Source organism: Cavia porcellus, unplaced genomic scaffold, assembly GCF_034190915.1.
Source record: "Cavia porcellus strain 051 isolate PalLab524CR breed Dunkin Hartley unplaced genomic scaffold, mCavPor4.1 scaffold_9, whole genome shotgun sequence".
Classification (NCBI taxonomy): Eukaryota; Metazoa; Chordata; class Mammalia; order Rodentia; family Caviidae; genus Cavia; species Cavia porcellus.
In genome coordinates this window covers 60,760,755-60,776,555 of record NW_026947492.1, presented here as the reverse complement: position 1 = coordinate 60,776,555, position 15,801 = coordinate 60,760,755, and the positions used below count along the sequence as shown (strand labels likewise).

General features: G+C 39.7%; 1 protein-coding gene across 2 annotated transcripts; it reads right to left on the bottom strand.

Annotated features, from left to right (window-relative positions):
• Nucleotides 1–2,358: 2,358 nt before the first annotated feature.
• Nucleotides 2,359–15,755, bottom strand: Lipt2 (lipoyl(octanoyl) transferase 2). Of its 2 annotated transcripts, XR_010049839.1 has the most exons (3): nt 15,245–15,755; nt 14,393–14,774; nt 2,359–13,576 (listed from the first exon to the last, which is right to left on the bottom strand). XR_010049839.1 is itself a non-coding variant. In XM_003463401.5 (2 exons), the coding sequence occupies exons 1-2, from the start codon at nt 15,708–15,710 to the stop codon at nt 14,545–14,547; spliced, it is 696 nt and encodes a 231-aa protein (XP_003463449.4). In that variant the 5' UTR covers nt 15,711–15,755; the 3' UTR covers nt 13,200–14,544. The 2 variants fall into 2 exon arrangements, 1 of the variants encoding a protein (XP_003463449.4); XM_003463401.5 differs by having other exon boundaries at nt 13,200–14,774.
• Between the last annotated feature and the right edge of the window lie 46 nt (nt 15,756–15,801).

Sequence of the window (15,801 nt, the reverse complement as noted above, 5' to 3'; positions counted from 1 at the left end):
CCTAACAATAAAATAGTGTCTATTTTTGGCTGTGGTGATGCATGCCTGTAATCTCAGCATTTGGGAGGCTGAGGCAGAGGATTGCTGCACCTTTGAGGCAGGCCTGGGTTACATGGTGAGTTCAAGGTCAGCCTACATAGACCCTGTCTCAAACAGACAAATTAAACAAAAAGAACAAACAAAAGGATTGTATCTGCTGACCCACCTCTCCTCACCCGTCTCTCCCCCTTCCCTTCACAGCCTCTGGCAGCCATTATTCTAGTCTCAACTTCTATGAGACCAACTTTTTAAGATTACACATATAAATGAGTTCATACAGTATTTGTTTTTCTGCCTTACTTCATTTCACTTTGTTTGTTTTTTGAGATGGAGTCTGGCTTTGAACTCAGCATGCAGAACAGACTGGCCTCAAACTCATGTTAATCCTCCTGCTTCAGCCTCCTAAGTGCTAGGCATGCACCATGACCAGCTCCTTATTTCACTTAAATAATGTCCTCCAGCTGTATCCATGTTGTTGCAGATGATAGACTTTTTTTTTTATAGGAGTAAACAGTAAATTCCACTATATATATTTTTTCTTTATCCATGCATCAGTTGATGGACATTTAGGTGGTTTACATTTTTTGACTATTCTGAATAGTGCCACAAAGAACATGGGAGTGAAAATTTCTCTTTGACATGTTGATTTCATTACACTGGATATACCTCAGTAGTGTCATTACTGTATCATATGATGCATCTATTTTTAACTTTTCTTAGGATAAAATATTGGAGGCCTTTTTTTTCTTTTAAAAAATTTTATTGGTACATTTTAGATCTACATAATGATAACATTCACCATAGGGAATTTGTATGTGTACATCATGTATCTTGTTTCTTGATTTTTTTCTCATCTCTCTCCCCTCTCTTCAACCCACTTCCCTTCTTATTTACAAAAGCTTTGTTTCCATTTTTTCCTTTTTTTTCTTTTTTTCCCCTTCTCCCCCTCTTTTGTTCACCTTCTCATTTGAACACTTTCTTTCCATTTCCCAGTATCTATTATACATTTTGGTCCTGATTTACACTTTCGGTTTCTCACACCAAAGAAACAATGAAGTGTTTATGTTGGGGACCACAAATTCACAGTGACTCGTTTTGCGTATTTCCCTGTGAGGTAAAAGGAAGAATTGGGATTATTGGTACCACCCATCTGAGATTTCCCATTGACTCTTCAAGCATAAGATCATCTATGCCTTCTTAAATCATTTGAGGATTACACTCAAGGGCAAGTTACTTCTAAGCATAAGATCATCTATACCTTCTTAAATCATCACAACATTATACTCAGTCAAGATACTTCAGACATAAGATTATCTATGCCCTCTGGAGTTGGAGTTTTTGGATGAACTGTAATCCTTTGCTAGCCCCACCTATCACTGTATAAACCAAAAGGATAGTGGCTGTTTTGGGAGTGGAGGAAGTTGGACCCAGAGACATTGACTTCCCAGCCATTATTGGAATATGATACTTGTCTCTGTTTTTTATTTTTCTAGCGACATTCTTGAGACTGACAATCAGGACTCTTGGCCAGGTTCCCGATATATTTACACATGTGCCAAATTTATTTCACTTAAGAGTATGGTCTCAAGGTGCAGCTATTCAGCTAGAAATGTTTCAAGCTTATCCTTCTTTATGGATAAACTCCATTGTAGTTTTTAAAAACACCACATCTTCTTTATCCAGTCATCAGTTGATGCTTATTTGAGTTGTTTTCAAGATTTAGCTATTACAAACTGTGCCAATGTAAACATGAATGTGCATATATTGCTATGGTATTATGTATTTAATTCTTCTGGGAAGATACCATCAAGGGGACTAGCTTGGTCAAATGGAACCTCCAGTTTTAGGTTTTTGAGGAATCTCCATGTTGATTTCCACAGTGGTTGCATCAGTCTACATTCCTACAAACAGTGGAGAAGGGTTCCATTTTTCCCACAGCCTTGCCAGCATTCGTTATTGGTTGATTTCTTAATATTAGCCATTCTTTCTGGAGTGAGATGGAATCTCAGCATTGTTTTAATTTGTATCTCTCAAATGACCAGTGATGTTGAATATTTTTTCATATGTTTATCATTTCTACATCTTTATCTGCGAAGTGTATATTCACCTCAGATGCTCATTTTTTATTGGGTCTTTAAATTTGTGGGATTCTGTTTTTTTGAGTTCTTACGCATTTTAGATAGTAGGTTTGTCTAAGGAACAGCTGGAAAACATTTTTCCTACATTCTGGGTTGTCTCTTTACTTTGCTGTTAGTTTCTTCTGATGTGCAAAACCTTTTTAATAAGATGCAATCACATCTTGACTGATTCTTTTTGATATTTCCTGTCCAAGTGGGGTTTTTTATATAAAGTCTTTGACCACACCAATGTCTTCAAGAGTTTTACCTAATCTATCTGCCAGCAGATTTAGTTGTTCTGTTTTTAACATTTAGATTTTGATCCATTTCAATTTTAGTTTAGTGCATGGTAAAAGATATGGGTTAGTTTTACTCTTCAATGTGTGGAAAGCTAGTTTTCTCAGCACCATTTATTAAAGAGGCTGTATTTTTTTTCTTTTGTACTGGGAACCAAACTCAGGACTTCATGCATACCAGGTAGGCACTGTGCTGCAGAGCTAACTCTCCGGCCCTACAGAGTCTATATTTCTCCAGGGAAGGTATTTGGTTCCTTTGTCAAAGTGTTATGGCTGAGTATATCTGGAGTTGTTTCTGCATCTTCTAATATGTTCCACTGACCCTTGTGTCTCATTTTTTATTTCATTTTTTTTACCAGTCCCATGTTGTTTTTATCACAGTAGCTTGGTAGAATAATTTCATGTCAGGGATTGTGATACCTCCTGCCTTGCCTTTGTTGCCCAGGACTACTTTTGCTATTCTAGGTCTCTTCTGGTTCCAGATGAATTTTAGGATTGTTTTGTCTAATTCTATGACATATGCTATTGGTATTTTGATCAGGATTGCACTTAATCTGTGTATCAAATTTGGAAGTATAGTTATTTTCACTAGATTGGTTCTTCCTATCTGTAATCTAGGGATATTGTTCCAATTTCTGATATCCTTTTCCAGAGTACTATAAAGTACTCAGTGTAAAATTCATTTACTTCCTTCATTAGGTTGATTCCTCGGTATTTCATTTTTTGGAATGCTATTGTGAAAGGTGTTGTTTCTGTGATTTCTCTCTCAGTGAGTTGCTTTTGTGTATAGGTATACTATAGATTTTTGAGTGTTGGACTTTGTATCCAGCTATGGTACTGAATTTGGTTATTAAATCTAGAAGTCTTTAGGTTGAGTTTGGGGATCTTATATGTAGAGTATCTTATCATCCACAAATAATAATTTAGCTTCTTCCTTTCCTATCCTTATTCCTTTTCTTTCTCGTCTAATTGCTCTGCCTAATGTTTCTAGAACTATATCAAATAGGAGTGGTGATATTTGATATCCTCGTCTTATTCCTGATTTTAGAGTGAAAGCTTTCAGTTTTTGTCCATTTAGTATGATGTTGGCTGTTGTTCTGTCATAGATGTCTTTTATTAGATTGAGATAAAGACCACCTATTCCAATTTTCTGTAGTATTTTTTTATCATGAATGGGAATTGGATCCATTAAATGCCTTTTGTATCTATTGAGATGACATATGGTTTTGTCCTTGTCACTTTTAATTTGATGCATTACATTTATTGATTTGCCTATGTTGGATCATCTCTGAATCCCTAGGATGAATCCTACTTGGTCATGGTGTGTGATCTTCTTGATGATTTGCTGCATTCTCTTTGCCAGTATCTTATTCAGGATTTTTGCATCTTTGTTCATGAGGGAAATTGTCCAGTACTTCTCTTTTTTGGTTGGATTCTTCTCTGATTTTAGTATCAGGGTAATATTTGTTTCCAGGAATGAAATAGTAGTATTGCTTCCCTTTCAATTTCATTAAGAAGTAGCAGCATTAGGTATTTTCTAAGTTTCTTGCAGAATTCAGCAGTGAGTCTGTCAGAGCCTGCACTTTTCTTTGCTGATAGGTTTTTAATTATGTCTTTAGTTTCACTGACTGATACTGGTTTGTTCAAAATTTTTGTATCTTCTTCAATCAGCTTTGGTAATTGATATATATCTAGGAATCTGTCCATTTGTTCTGTTTTCCGTCTATTAGAACACAGGTTCTCAAGTCAGGTACTGATGATCTTCTGCATTTCTATAGGACCTGTTGTGATTTCACCTTTTCCTTCCTAATTGCATGGATTTGAGTCTTTTGTTTCCTTTTTTGATAAGGTTGGCTGAAGGATTTCTCAATTTTATTTAATCTTTCAAAGAACCATTGATTCTTTGTATTGTTTTCTTTGAGTCACTGTGTTTTTCTGATATGGGATTTCACCACTATAAATTTCTCTCATAGGAATATTTTCCATGAATTCTAATATGTTGCAACAGCATTATTGTTTAATTGTAGAAGCTATCTAAATTCCTTAATTTCACCTGTGACCCACTGGTTGTTCAAGAGGGTTTCATTTAATTTCCATGTGTTTATGAAATTTTTGTTTTCTTTTGCCATTGATTTCCAATTTCATTGCACTATGGTGTGATAATATGCATAGTATAATTTCAACTGTTTTGCATTTACTGAAGTATGTTGTATAAGCTAGTATGTGGCCTATTTTAAAGAACATTCTGTATACAGCTGAGAAGAATGTGTAATTATGATGTGTGATGGAATACTATGGAAATATCTACTAAGTTCATTTGTTCAAAAGTTTGGTTCAGTTCTGATATTTTGTTGATTTTTGTCTAGTTGATCTATTTGTGATAGTGGGGTATTGAAATCCTCCATTATAATTGTGTTAGTCCTTATTTGATTTTTTTATGACTGTTAATACTTGTTTTATATAGTTGGATGTGCTGGTATTTGTTGCATGTATATTGATGATTGTTATCTCTTGGACTGTTCATTTTATTTGGATGTAGAGATTGTCTTTGTCTCTCCTAATCAGTCTTGGCTTGAAAACCATTTTGTCTGTAAATATAATAGTTACCCTCACTTTTTCCTGGGTTCCTGTTGCATGGAGTATTATTTTCCATTATCTAACTTTCAGTCTATGAATTTCTTTTTGAATTAAATGTTTTCTTGTGTGCAGCATTTGGTGACCTTGTTTCTTAATTCATTGTGTTAGTCTGTTTCTTTTCATTGGTGAATTGAGGCCATTAACATTGATGGCTATAACTGGTATGCATTTGTATTGACTTACCCTTATCATGCTATTTTCTTGCTGTTGGTTTCCCTTTTTCCCTTGTTAATTGCTTGCCTTGCCTCGTGGCTCATGGAACTGGAGTACTTGTTATCTTTTTCTAGAATGTCTTTCAGAACAATTTGGAATGCTGGTTTGGTGGTCATGAATTTCTTCAGGTGTTCTTTGTCATGGAAGTATCTTATTTCTCCATCAATTTTGAAAGACAGTTTTGCAGAGTATACGAATCTGGGTTGGAGGTGGTTTTCTTTTAGTGCTTAAAATATTTCACTCTAAGCTCTCCTTGACTTGAGAGTTATATTGAAAAGTCTGCTGTGTTTCTGATGGGCTGTGATTCTGATGGACTTTATAGGTGACTTGTTTCTTTTCTCCAACAGCTTTTAATATGCTATTCTTGTGTTGGATTTCTGGAACCTTGACTAGTATATACCTTGCAGTAGACTTATTTTGATCATGGCTAATGGGAGTTCTACATGCCTCACTTATCTGTATGCTAAATTCTTTCTCTCTACTTGGGAAATTTTCTGCCACTACTTCTATGAACAGGTTTTTTATATCATTTGTGTTTTCACATGCTCATTGACTCTGTCAAGTTTATGTTTTTCTCCTTTGCATTATCTAGCAGCTGTGGGATTGATTTTTCATGGTCCTATACTATTTTAAAGAAATCTTTCTTTTCATGATTGCTAACTACAACTTGTCTTCTCTATCTGAGATTCTGTCCTCACATTGACTCATTCTGCTGCATATACTTTCAATGAAATTTGAGTATGTTTGAATATGTTTCATCGATTCCATTTCTTTCCAGGGCGTTCATGATTTCCATCATTTTTCTAAGTACCTCTATTCTTGGGGCTGGGGATTTAGCTCAGTGGCATAAGTACCTGCTGGCAAGCATGAGTAGTGAGTACCAAAAAAAAATCAGATTTGATTTTTTCTGGAGACTCATCCACTTTGTTGCTTCTGCTGTTATCACTTCAGAGTCCAAGTTGGTGGCTTTTGAATTGCTCCACTTCATTCCTCATGGGTGAGCCTTTGGTGAGCTAGAAGTGTGGGGCTGCACCTTGCTTAAGTATCTTCTCATTTTCTTTTTTTTAGTTTAATTCCTGGGATGATGCTTATAAACTAATTATGGAAAGTACCTTAATTACTATTATGTATAACCCTTAGGAAATGATTACTTCTCCAAGATGTCATCCAGGTGTAACTAAGTTTTGAGTCTGTTGCAAGATCCTACCTCTTCAATTTATTGGGTATGAGAAGTCACTGCCTAGTTGGCTTAGGCCCTGATTGTTTGGCACTGGTCAATAGTACTTTTATGACTCAGGCAATCTCAGTCTTAGGATACCAGGAAGAACAATTGATTAGAACAATTATGTCAGCTTGGCTAAAACAGTACAATCAGCAATAACAGCAGCAGTAAACACAACATAGAAACTGTGGTAACTATTAATTTTCTGCCTGTTACTGTGTGAAGTAGATTTGTGTTATATATATAAAATCTAAAACAAACTAAAAATTGTTTACAGTAAATATCCCATCATGGCATGGAATTTACTTTCAGGGGAGAAAATTTAAAAGGGTTTGTGGGGAAATTTGAGAAATATAAGAAAAGGAAGAGATTCGAAGCAAGTCTGGAGGATAAAGAAAGATTATGCAAACTTTGGGAAACTGGTGAAGAAAAAGACTGGAGGGAAGAAGAGAAGGAAAAAAAGAAACAAGAACAAAAATCTAGAAACAAGCCACACATGGTGGCACATACCTATAATCCTAGTACATGAGGAGACTGAGGCAGGAGGATGGCTATGAGTTTGAGGCCAGCCTGGGATACAAAGTGAGTTGAAGGCCATCCTGAACTGCATAGTGAGTCCCTGTCTCAAAACCAAAAAAAAAAAAAAAAAAAAAAAAGCATTGGAAAACTTGCTTCCTGTGGGCAGACAGCACAGGCAGGGAGAAACAGCCAGACTTGCCCCTGCATATCTGCCACCATCAGGGTACCTGTTTCCCTCAGGTAATCAGTGTGGATATGGAGAAATACCCAGATTCACCCCTGCACATATGCTGTTATTGGGACACTTGCTTTGCTCAGGTGACCAGTGTAGCCCATAGGCCACCACTAGAGATGCTTGTTTCCTGTGGGCAGCCAGCATGGGCTAAAGAATCAGATAAACACAGCCCTGTGCACCTGCCACCATTAGGGTAGTCCCAGTGTAGCCATACAGGCTGAGAGAAGCAGCAGCCCCCCCCCCCACACACACATTACACCCATGGCCATTGGGGAAGCCTCAATGTAGCTGCACAGGTCTGGAGAAGCTTGCCCCATGCCCCAGTACCTTCCTGGAAACCTGGGTTTGGAGAAATCCAGATGCCTGGCCCATTCCCTTATACTGTGGAGGGGCAGCCAACATGGGAAGCACCTGGGATCCCGTAACTGGCATGCTGGGAGGAATCTAGGAAAATGTCATGATGAAGAAGCAAAAAGCAATCTCAGAACTGCAGTCAACAAAGAACAAATCTGGGAGATACAGACATGGAATAAAATGAAAGTCACATACCTGAAATCTCTGAAAGGATAGCAACTGAAGTAAAGAAACATTTCATGTGGCTATAAAAGTAATCAAACCCAAAATATCATCTCAGGAAAAAGAAAAAATCATAAACACAATGAAAGAATTGCTGAGCATACCTAAAGAAGACATAAATAAACAAGAAGAGCATAGGAAAATGATGGAAACCTTGATTGGACAATATAGGAAGGAATTATAATGCATGAAACAGATTCAAAAAAGATATCCAGGAAATTAAAAACTCCATCAAAAGCTGGTAAAACCATTTGAAGGAGACTGAAGATAGACTTTCAGGCCTTGAAGACAGGATTGCAGCTAGTGATCATGAAAGAAAAGATCTCTTAAAAATAACAAGGAGCCAGGAAATAACAATTCAACAGCTGCAAGACAACACAAAGAAAAATAATTTAAGAGTGATAGGTGTCAGCAAAAATGTGGGTGGGGATCAGACAAATGATATAAAAAGACTATTTACAGAAGTAGAATAAAATTAGCAGAAAAATTCCCAAACATGGGGAAAAAACTTGGCATATAGATATATGAGGCACATAGGACTCCAATTAGCCATAACTAAAATACATCTATACCCAGATATATCATAATCAAGAAGCCAGGAATTCAGCACAAGAACAGAATATTAAGGACTGTTAGAGAAAAGAAACAGATCAACTATAAAGGAAAACTCATCAGAATCACAGAAGACTTCTCAATACAAACCATCAAGGCAAGAAGAGCTTGGGGTGAAGTGTTTAACATCCTGAAAGAAAGCAACTTCCAATCCAGATTGATGTACCCTGCAAAACTCTCTCTCAAAATTGATGGAAAAATAGGATACTTCCATGGTAAAGAACAACTGAAGGAATTCATTCCCACCAAACCAACCCTATAGAGTGCTAAAGGATATTCTAGAGAGAGATAAAGATGACCACACTTTCAGGAATAGCAGCAGAGGGGGACTGCCAACCCAGGCAGGGAATTGAATGAAGGGGAAAAGTGGGGTGCCAATAGCAGGAGGATAGCATGGCAGAGACAAGCCAATGCATCTTGGTTCTAAACATTCATGTAGATGGCCTCAATTCAACAATAAAAAGAAACAAGAGTGGATTAAGATCCGTCAATATGCTATACATAAGAAACACATTTAACTTGAAAGGAAATTCATTGACAAAGTCAAAGGAGAGAAAACAATGCTCCATGCAATCGGAAACCAAAAAAAGCAGGGGTAGCCTGCCTATCAACTGTGGAATGGATAAGAAAAATATGATATTTTCATACAATTGAAAGCTACTCAGCTATAAAGAAGGAAAATCTTGAAGTGCTTATAGGTAAATGGATGTAAGATCATGCTCATGAGTGAAATGGTTTATCTCATTAAGGGTGAGCATCATGTTGTCTTCTAGTGTAAAAAACTGAAGGAGTTAGTGGGATCCAAAATGTACAACAGATATTATGAAAGTAATAAGGGAGGAAACACGTAAAAAGGGAAGGTGGTAACCATTGTTAATTTCCTATTGTCTTGTTTTCAATTCCTGTATTGTTTTCATAACTTTGTTTTATTCTGTCTTGTTCTGTTTAATTTTACTGTGTCCGATGGTATGGACAGCTATTTTGAAGAAAAGAAGAGACATTATGATAGCCATTGTTGATTTCCTATTATCTTGTTTTGAAGTCCTGTATCATTTTCATTTTTCTGTTCTGACTAGCTTTATTCTGTTTTGTTTTGTTTTATTCTCTTTAAATAAGAAAAAAAAGACCACCAACAACAAACTGGAGATGATGGTCACACTCATAAAAAACAAGAAGATTAAGAATAAAATGTAACAAAATAAAAAGCAAAAATAAGAAAAAATAAGAAAAAACTGTCCACTTCAAGGCATGTCTCTGCTGTCACTGGTAGACAAAGTAGGCAGAGTCCAGATCCATGCTGATTAACCCCAGTAAGTGGGGGTAACCCCAGCAAATCTGCACTTTTAGTTCCACTGAAGTTCAGGCTGTTTTCTGCCTGGGAGACTACAACCCAATTTGTGTCTGGTTTGAACTCAGGCCCACCTCATCCTGACACTTGGAGCCACAACATAGAGTGTGCTTGTAGCTGCCCTGAGTTCTGAGCTCAGCTGTCTCCTCTTCAAGTTGACTACTGGCCAACTGCCTTCTCCTGGGGAACATCTGACTCCAAATAGCTCATCAGCCACAACAGTCCACTGTATCCACTGCTCCAGAGGTCACCAGTGGTTACCATGCATCTGCAGGTTCAAGCCACCCTTCCCATGCAATGAGTCAGGGCTCAGGAAGAAAGTGCCATCCCCCCACTCCTCCTTCATTGAAGTCTCTCGTCATTCTCCCTCTGGAGATCAATTCTTTCTTCAGATCCTTGCTGGTTCCTGGAAACCCACTTTCTCCTCATCCTCATGCTGCTATATTCCAGTGTCTGGACACCAATCCCAGAGAGGCTCTTTCTCTGCTTTTCACCACTCCACCACTCTCCCAAAAGTCCAATATTCTATTTTTTTTTTTTTACATTCTTACACAGTTTTCTATTGTAAATATATTAATTTACATTCCCACTCATAGTGTGCTAGATCTCCCTTTTCATTGTTATGGCTTAGATCCAAAATATCCCCCAAAAGTCTGTATTCAAGATTGGGGCTCTTGGAAGGTGGTTCGATTCTGGGGGTACTAAATTCACCAGAGGATTAATCCTTTGTTGAGTTCACGGCTGAATGCACTGTTAGAATGTGGGATCCAGCTGGAGGTGGATCACTGGGGGTGTACCTTTGGAGGGTTTTTTTTTCCTCTCTGGCTCTTCCTTTCTCACTAATTCCTGACTGCCATGGGTTGAGCAGCCTTCCTCTTTCAGGTTCTTGCACTATGCCTCTTCTACCTTGGATCCAGTTGACAATAGGGTGAGCCAAAACTGAACCCTCTTTCCTTTTTTTTTTTTTTTTTTTGTCTTTTTTTCATTTTTATCGGTACCAGGGATCAAACTCAGGACTGCCTGTTTGCAAGGCAGGCACTTATGCCGCTGAGCTAAATCCCCAGCCCTTTTTTTTTTTTTTTTTTTTTATCGGTACCGGGGATCGAACTCACGACTGCCTGCTTGCAAGGCAGGTGCTTATGCCGCTGAGCTAAATCCCCAGCCCCTGAACCCTCTTTCCTTAAGGTACAGGTGCTAGGTATTTTGTCCCAGCAATGGAAAAACTAATAAAGTATCTTTACTCTTTTCAATAACAGTCATTTGGCTAGAATGATACTTCATTATGGTTTTGACTTGCACTTCCCAGATGACTAGTGATGTTGAGCATTTTTCTCACATGCTTTTTAGATTTCCCCCGTTCTCATATTCTCTTTCTTTCTGTCTTTGTCTGTTTGTCTCTCTCTCTCTCTCTCTCGAAGTCTCACTACGTAATCTAGGCTGGTCTCAAACTCATAATTCTTCTGCCTCAGCCTTCTGAGTGCCCAGCATGGTATTTCTGTAAAGGCCTCCCATGACTATGACATAAAAGTGGAACTTTGATACAGTGGTCTGCATCCTACTGGATTTCAAAAAAGAAAATGTGTAGCTCAGGGGTCATTAACTCAAATGCTTCCAAGGATCATGAAAACTGATGTCAGCAGGTAGGCCAATGGGGAAAAGGGGAGTGCAGCTAACTGGAGAGTACAACTTAAAACACACATACTACTTCTCAGCTCTGATCAACTGTCAGGTAAAAAGCCCATTTTTAAAGGTTGACAACTATTTAACATAAATATATACATATACCCATACAAACCTTCTGATGACCAAAGGGAACACTCCTGTAGGTTCATAGCAGCCCATGAGTTTGTGCCCTGTAACTCCAACAGAGGAAATGCATGCTTTTCAGTGGTCAGTTCATACCAAGGGAACAGGAACTACTGGGACATACATGAGCTGTGGCTGGTACACAACAAGTATACAAGGCAGGATGGGAGAAGACTTCATATAGTTCAGTTCCACTTAATTAGTATGTATAACTAGTCTGCTGTATGACAGACCCTGTGCTAGATGCCAGAATATGAAGGAAGACAGTTAAAGCTCCATTCATGAGGATCCTACTATCTCAGGGGGACATTAAAGGGACTGGGAATAATTTCTTCAAGAAGGCTTATAGAGAACAAAATTTAATAATGATGATAATATGTACTGACATTTATTCTGTGTCAACACTACACTCAAGTGTTTCATCTGTCATTAGGTACTTAATTCTTTCCATGCTGAGGCAGATGCCTTAATCATCTTAGTTTCATGTGATGAAACTGAGGCTCAGGAAAGTTGAGTAAACAATCACACCACCATGCAGTGATTTTCTGTGATTTAGGACCAGACAGGCTGCCCAAAGAAAGAATATATGTAAGAGGGTTAATATAGTAGGACTTGGCACCATAAATAGGTTTTTAGTAAATGTTTTTTTGTGTCTAGAGTCACTCAAGAATAAATTGTATGATCACTTATTAGGGCTGCTAGAGAGGAAGGCCAAGTATCAGGTGGGTAGAAACACTATGTATTTAACCCTGAGTATCTAATTACATTTTTCCTGGAATAATTATTTACCTTCTTGGCAGTAATACTAGAAGGTAATTATCAACCACTTCTGAACTCATACACCCTGACAATGGTAGCATGGATGGGAAACTAAGGATATGAGCCAAATAATGGGCGGACAAACCATTAATTAACTAATATTGATTGTCTATGACACAGAAAGCACACTGTTCTGAGCTCTAAGTCAATGTGTACAGCAGGAAAGGGGCATGACAAAGGGTTCACACCTGAGACTTGGTCCTGGTTTTGGCATTAAGTTACTGCATAACCTTGGTTTTCATCCCTGTAAACAGGAGGTAAAAATATTACCTTTAATGTTTCAGCTTGAACAAAAGACATAAATTATTTGTACTCAGTAGTCAGATCTCAGATGTGTGGGGACTTTTTTTTCTTCCTAGAAGCCAGGGAGGTCATAAAACCCTGGGAACTCAAGAGGACTTTAGACACAATAATCAGTCTAAGGCTACCTCATGTGATTGATGAACATTTACATAATGTGGCCAGTACAGCTGGATGTGATGGTGCACACCTGGAATCCTGGCACTCAGAACGCTGAAGCAGGAGCACTGCCAGGAGTTGGAGGCCAGCCTGAAGTACACAGTGAGTTCAAGCCCAGCCTGGAATACATACTGTGACCCTGTCTCCAAAAAAAAAAAAAGTGGCTAGTCCACTTTTTAGGTGTACTATACAAGCAAAATACACACAAGATTTTGAAGACTTACTATGAAAAATTGTAAAATATTACTTGTAATGCTTCATATTTTTAATAAATTATGAGAAATGTAAACTAACATCACTCTATTTTTTAAAAACATTTTAATAAAGCAATGTAGCTCCCATTATATTTGTAGGGCATGGTACCACTTGAAGGTTAGAGTGAAGCCCAGAAAGGAAAGGACCTTTTCACAGAGCCAAGACTGGAAACAGGATCCCTTGACTCCTCAGTGTAAAGGCTCCTTCCACTCTTCATGGGCTGTGGGAGCCAGTCTCTAGGAGGGGCCCTAAAGATCTTACCTCTTACATTTCCTATGATGGTCCTTGCACACTAAAATTGGTCTCATTTGTTAGAAGACTGCAGAAAATATCCATGCAACTTCCAAGACTGGGTCATAAAAAGCATGGTGATTCCAATCTTGCCTCTCTCTAACATCACTTGCCCAGGGTTGGCCAGGTAACCTGTCACAAGAATACGCCAGTAGCCCTATGAATAGTTTACACAGTGAGGAACAAAGGCCTCCCCATGAACAACCAGAACCGACCAAACAACTGAGTGGATTATCTTTGAAATTTTAATGTAAGCTCAGGCACAGACCTCCACCTAGACACCTAGCTAAGCTTCTCTCAATTTTCTGACCCACAAAAATATAATAAATATTGCTGTTTTAAGGTAACTAGTACAGTCTTTCAAACGGAGGGATCACATGTAAGAAAAACTTCTGTTCGTTACTTGCACTTTGTTTCTCCTATAGCCTGTGGCTTAGCTCAAGGTACCCTAACCAAAAACATAAATTACCAAATCTGGAGACTTCCATGCAGGATGACAGGATCCCATTTTATTCTTTCAAGAGGCTTTTCCCTTTATTGCAAAAAGAACCTACATAGGTCTCTTGAGAATGAAAAAGTAACACAACATGTCACTTTTACCTGGACCATTGGAAGATTTGAGTCCCACAAAAAAAAAAAAAATTTTTTTTTTGAGATGATCTCGCTTTGTAGTGCAGGCTGGCCTCAAATTCATGGCAATTCTCATGCCTCAGCTTCCTGAGTGATTTCCACAAAATTAAAAAAAAAAACCAAAACTACAGACCAGAATTGTTCAATTAGATACAATATTGAGAAAGTAACAAATAACTGAAAAACAACAATCTATGATAGTTGTGTTTCTCTATGCTGAAAACCTGACACCAATCCTATTTTATACAGCATGTGTTGCTTTTTGCAGTGAGTTCACATCCAGCACCTCTGAGGTAGATTGGGGTAATATCAACATACCTAAGGAAACCATGTCTCAGAGCTCATGATTTGCCCTCCGTATCATGGTCATAAAATGATACACTAGCTCTAGAATTGAGGTTCTGATGCCTGAAGTCAGATCTGGTGCTTTCCAGTACAGAACCATCATAGCTGTGCTGACATGAATGCCTTTAGTTGAGGCTGTCCTCGGAGACCAACGTGCATTTGTAGGTTTCCTCAAAGGCCATAAGGAAAGGTGACATTACTTCATCCACAGTAACACGCCTCTGGAGCTCCTTACTCAGGGAAGTGACCCCTGTCCCAACCAGTCCACAGGGCACAATGTGCTCAAACCACGTGAGGTCTGTAGAGCAGTTCAGAGCCAGGCCATGGGATGTGATGTGCCTTCCACAGCGAACTCCTGCAAGGCAAGCCAAAGGGTCTTAGAGTATAGATCCTCTACCGCTCTCAATCCTCAGGCTTCAGGATCTTCTAGGTGCAATTACTGCTTTTCAGTATTTCTTTCTGCAACACGGATTGTGCACAGAATGGAGGAGGAAGCCAAACTGGTGGTGGGGTGGGGGCTGTGTGGTTCTGTTTCGGACCAGATGTCTTTATATAAAGATTCCTTAAATAGCGATTCTTTCTTTTTAAAAACAACCATTTTTCCATAGGTAGTAGCTCTCTAATTCAATTACAGTATTTCCACCCGTAACGATGGGCGTAACTAGGGAACTACCGAGGACCCATATGCCACCCCTCCACCTACGAGACGTTAGCTGGGGAACAAACTAAACACACGCAACGGTTAGCTCTGACTCAAAGCCCACGCTTACTCTACCCTCGCCTCCATTGGTCCGCCCCGCCCGGGCCCCGCCCCGTGGTGCTCACCGATTGCGCAGATCTTGCACTCGCCCAGCCAGACGCCGGTGTAGGGCGGGGGCCGCGCCCGCACTCCCCGCAGGCCTAGGAGCTCACACAGGCGCACTGCGCACGCCTCCAGCGCCGCTACGTGGGTGCGCAGGCGCAGGCCGAGGTGCCGCAGGTCGAGCACGGGGTGACAGAGCAGTTGGCCTGGGCCATGGAAAGTAGCCAGGCCGCCGCGACCTGTGGCATGCACCTCTGCGCCCAAGGCCCGTAGCCGCGCAGTTTCCTCGGGCGTCAGGCCGCCGCGCAACCCAGCTGTATACACGGGTCCCGCGGGTTCGCAGAGCAGGAGCGCGCCTGCCTCAGCCCCCAGCGGGGCCTCTGTGCCAGGTTCGGCTTGCATTCGTCGCAACCAGCGCTCCTGCAGCCCCAGCAGTTCGGCGTAGTGCAGCCGCCCCAGCCATAGCACCCGGACCGCAGGTTTAGGCATCGCCTGGGTTGCGGCGTCCTCGGGTCCCGCCTTCTGCTTGGGTCTGGGGGCGGGGACTCGGGTTCACGCCTATCTTGGTAGAAGCTCTTGT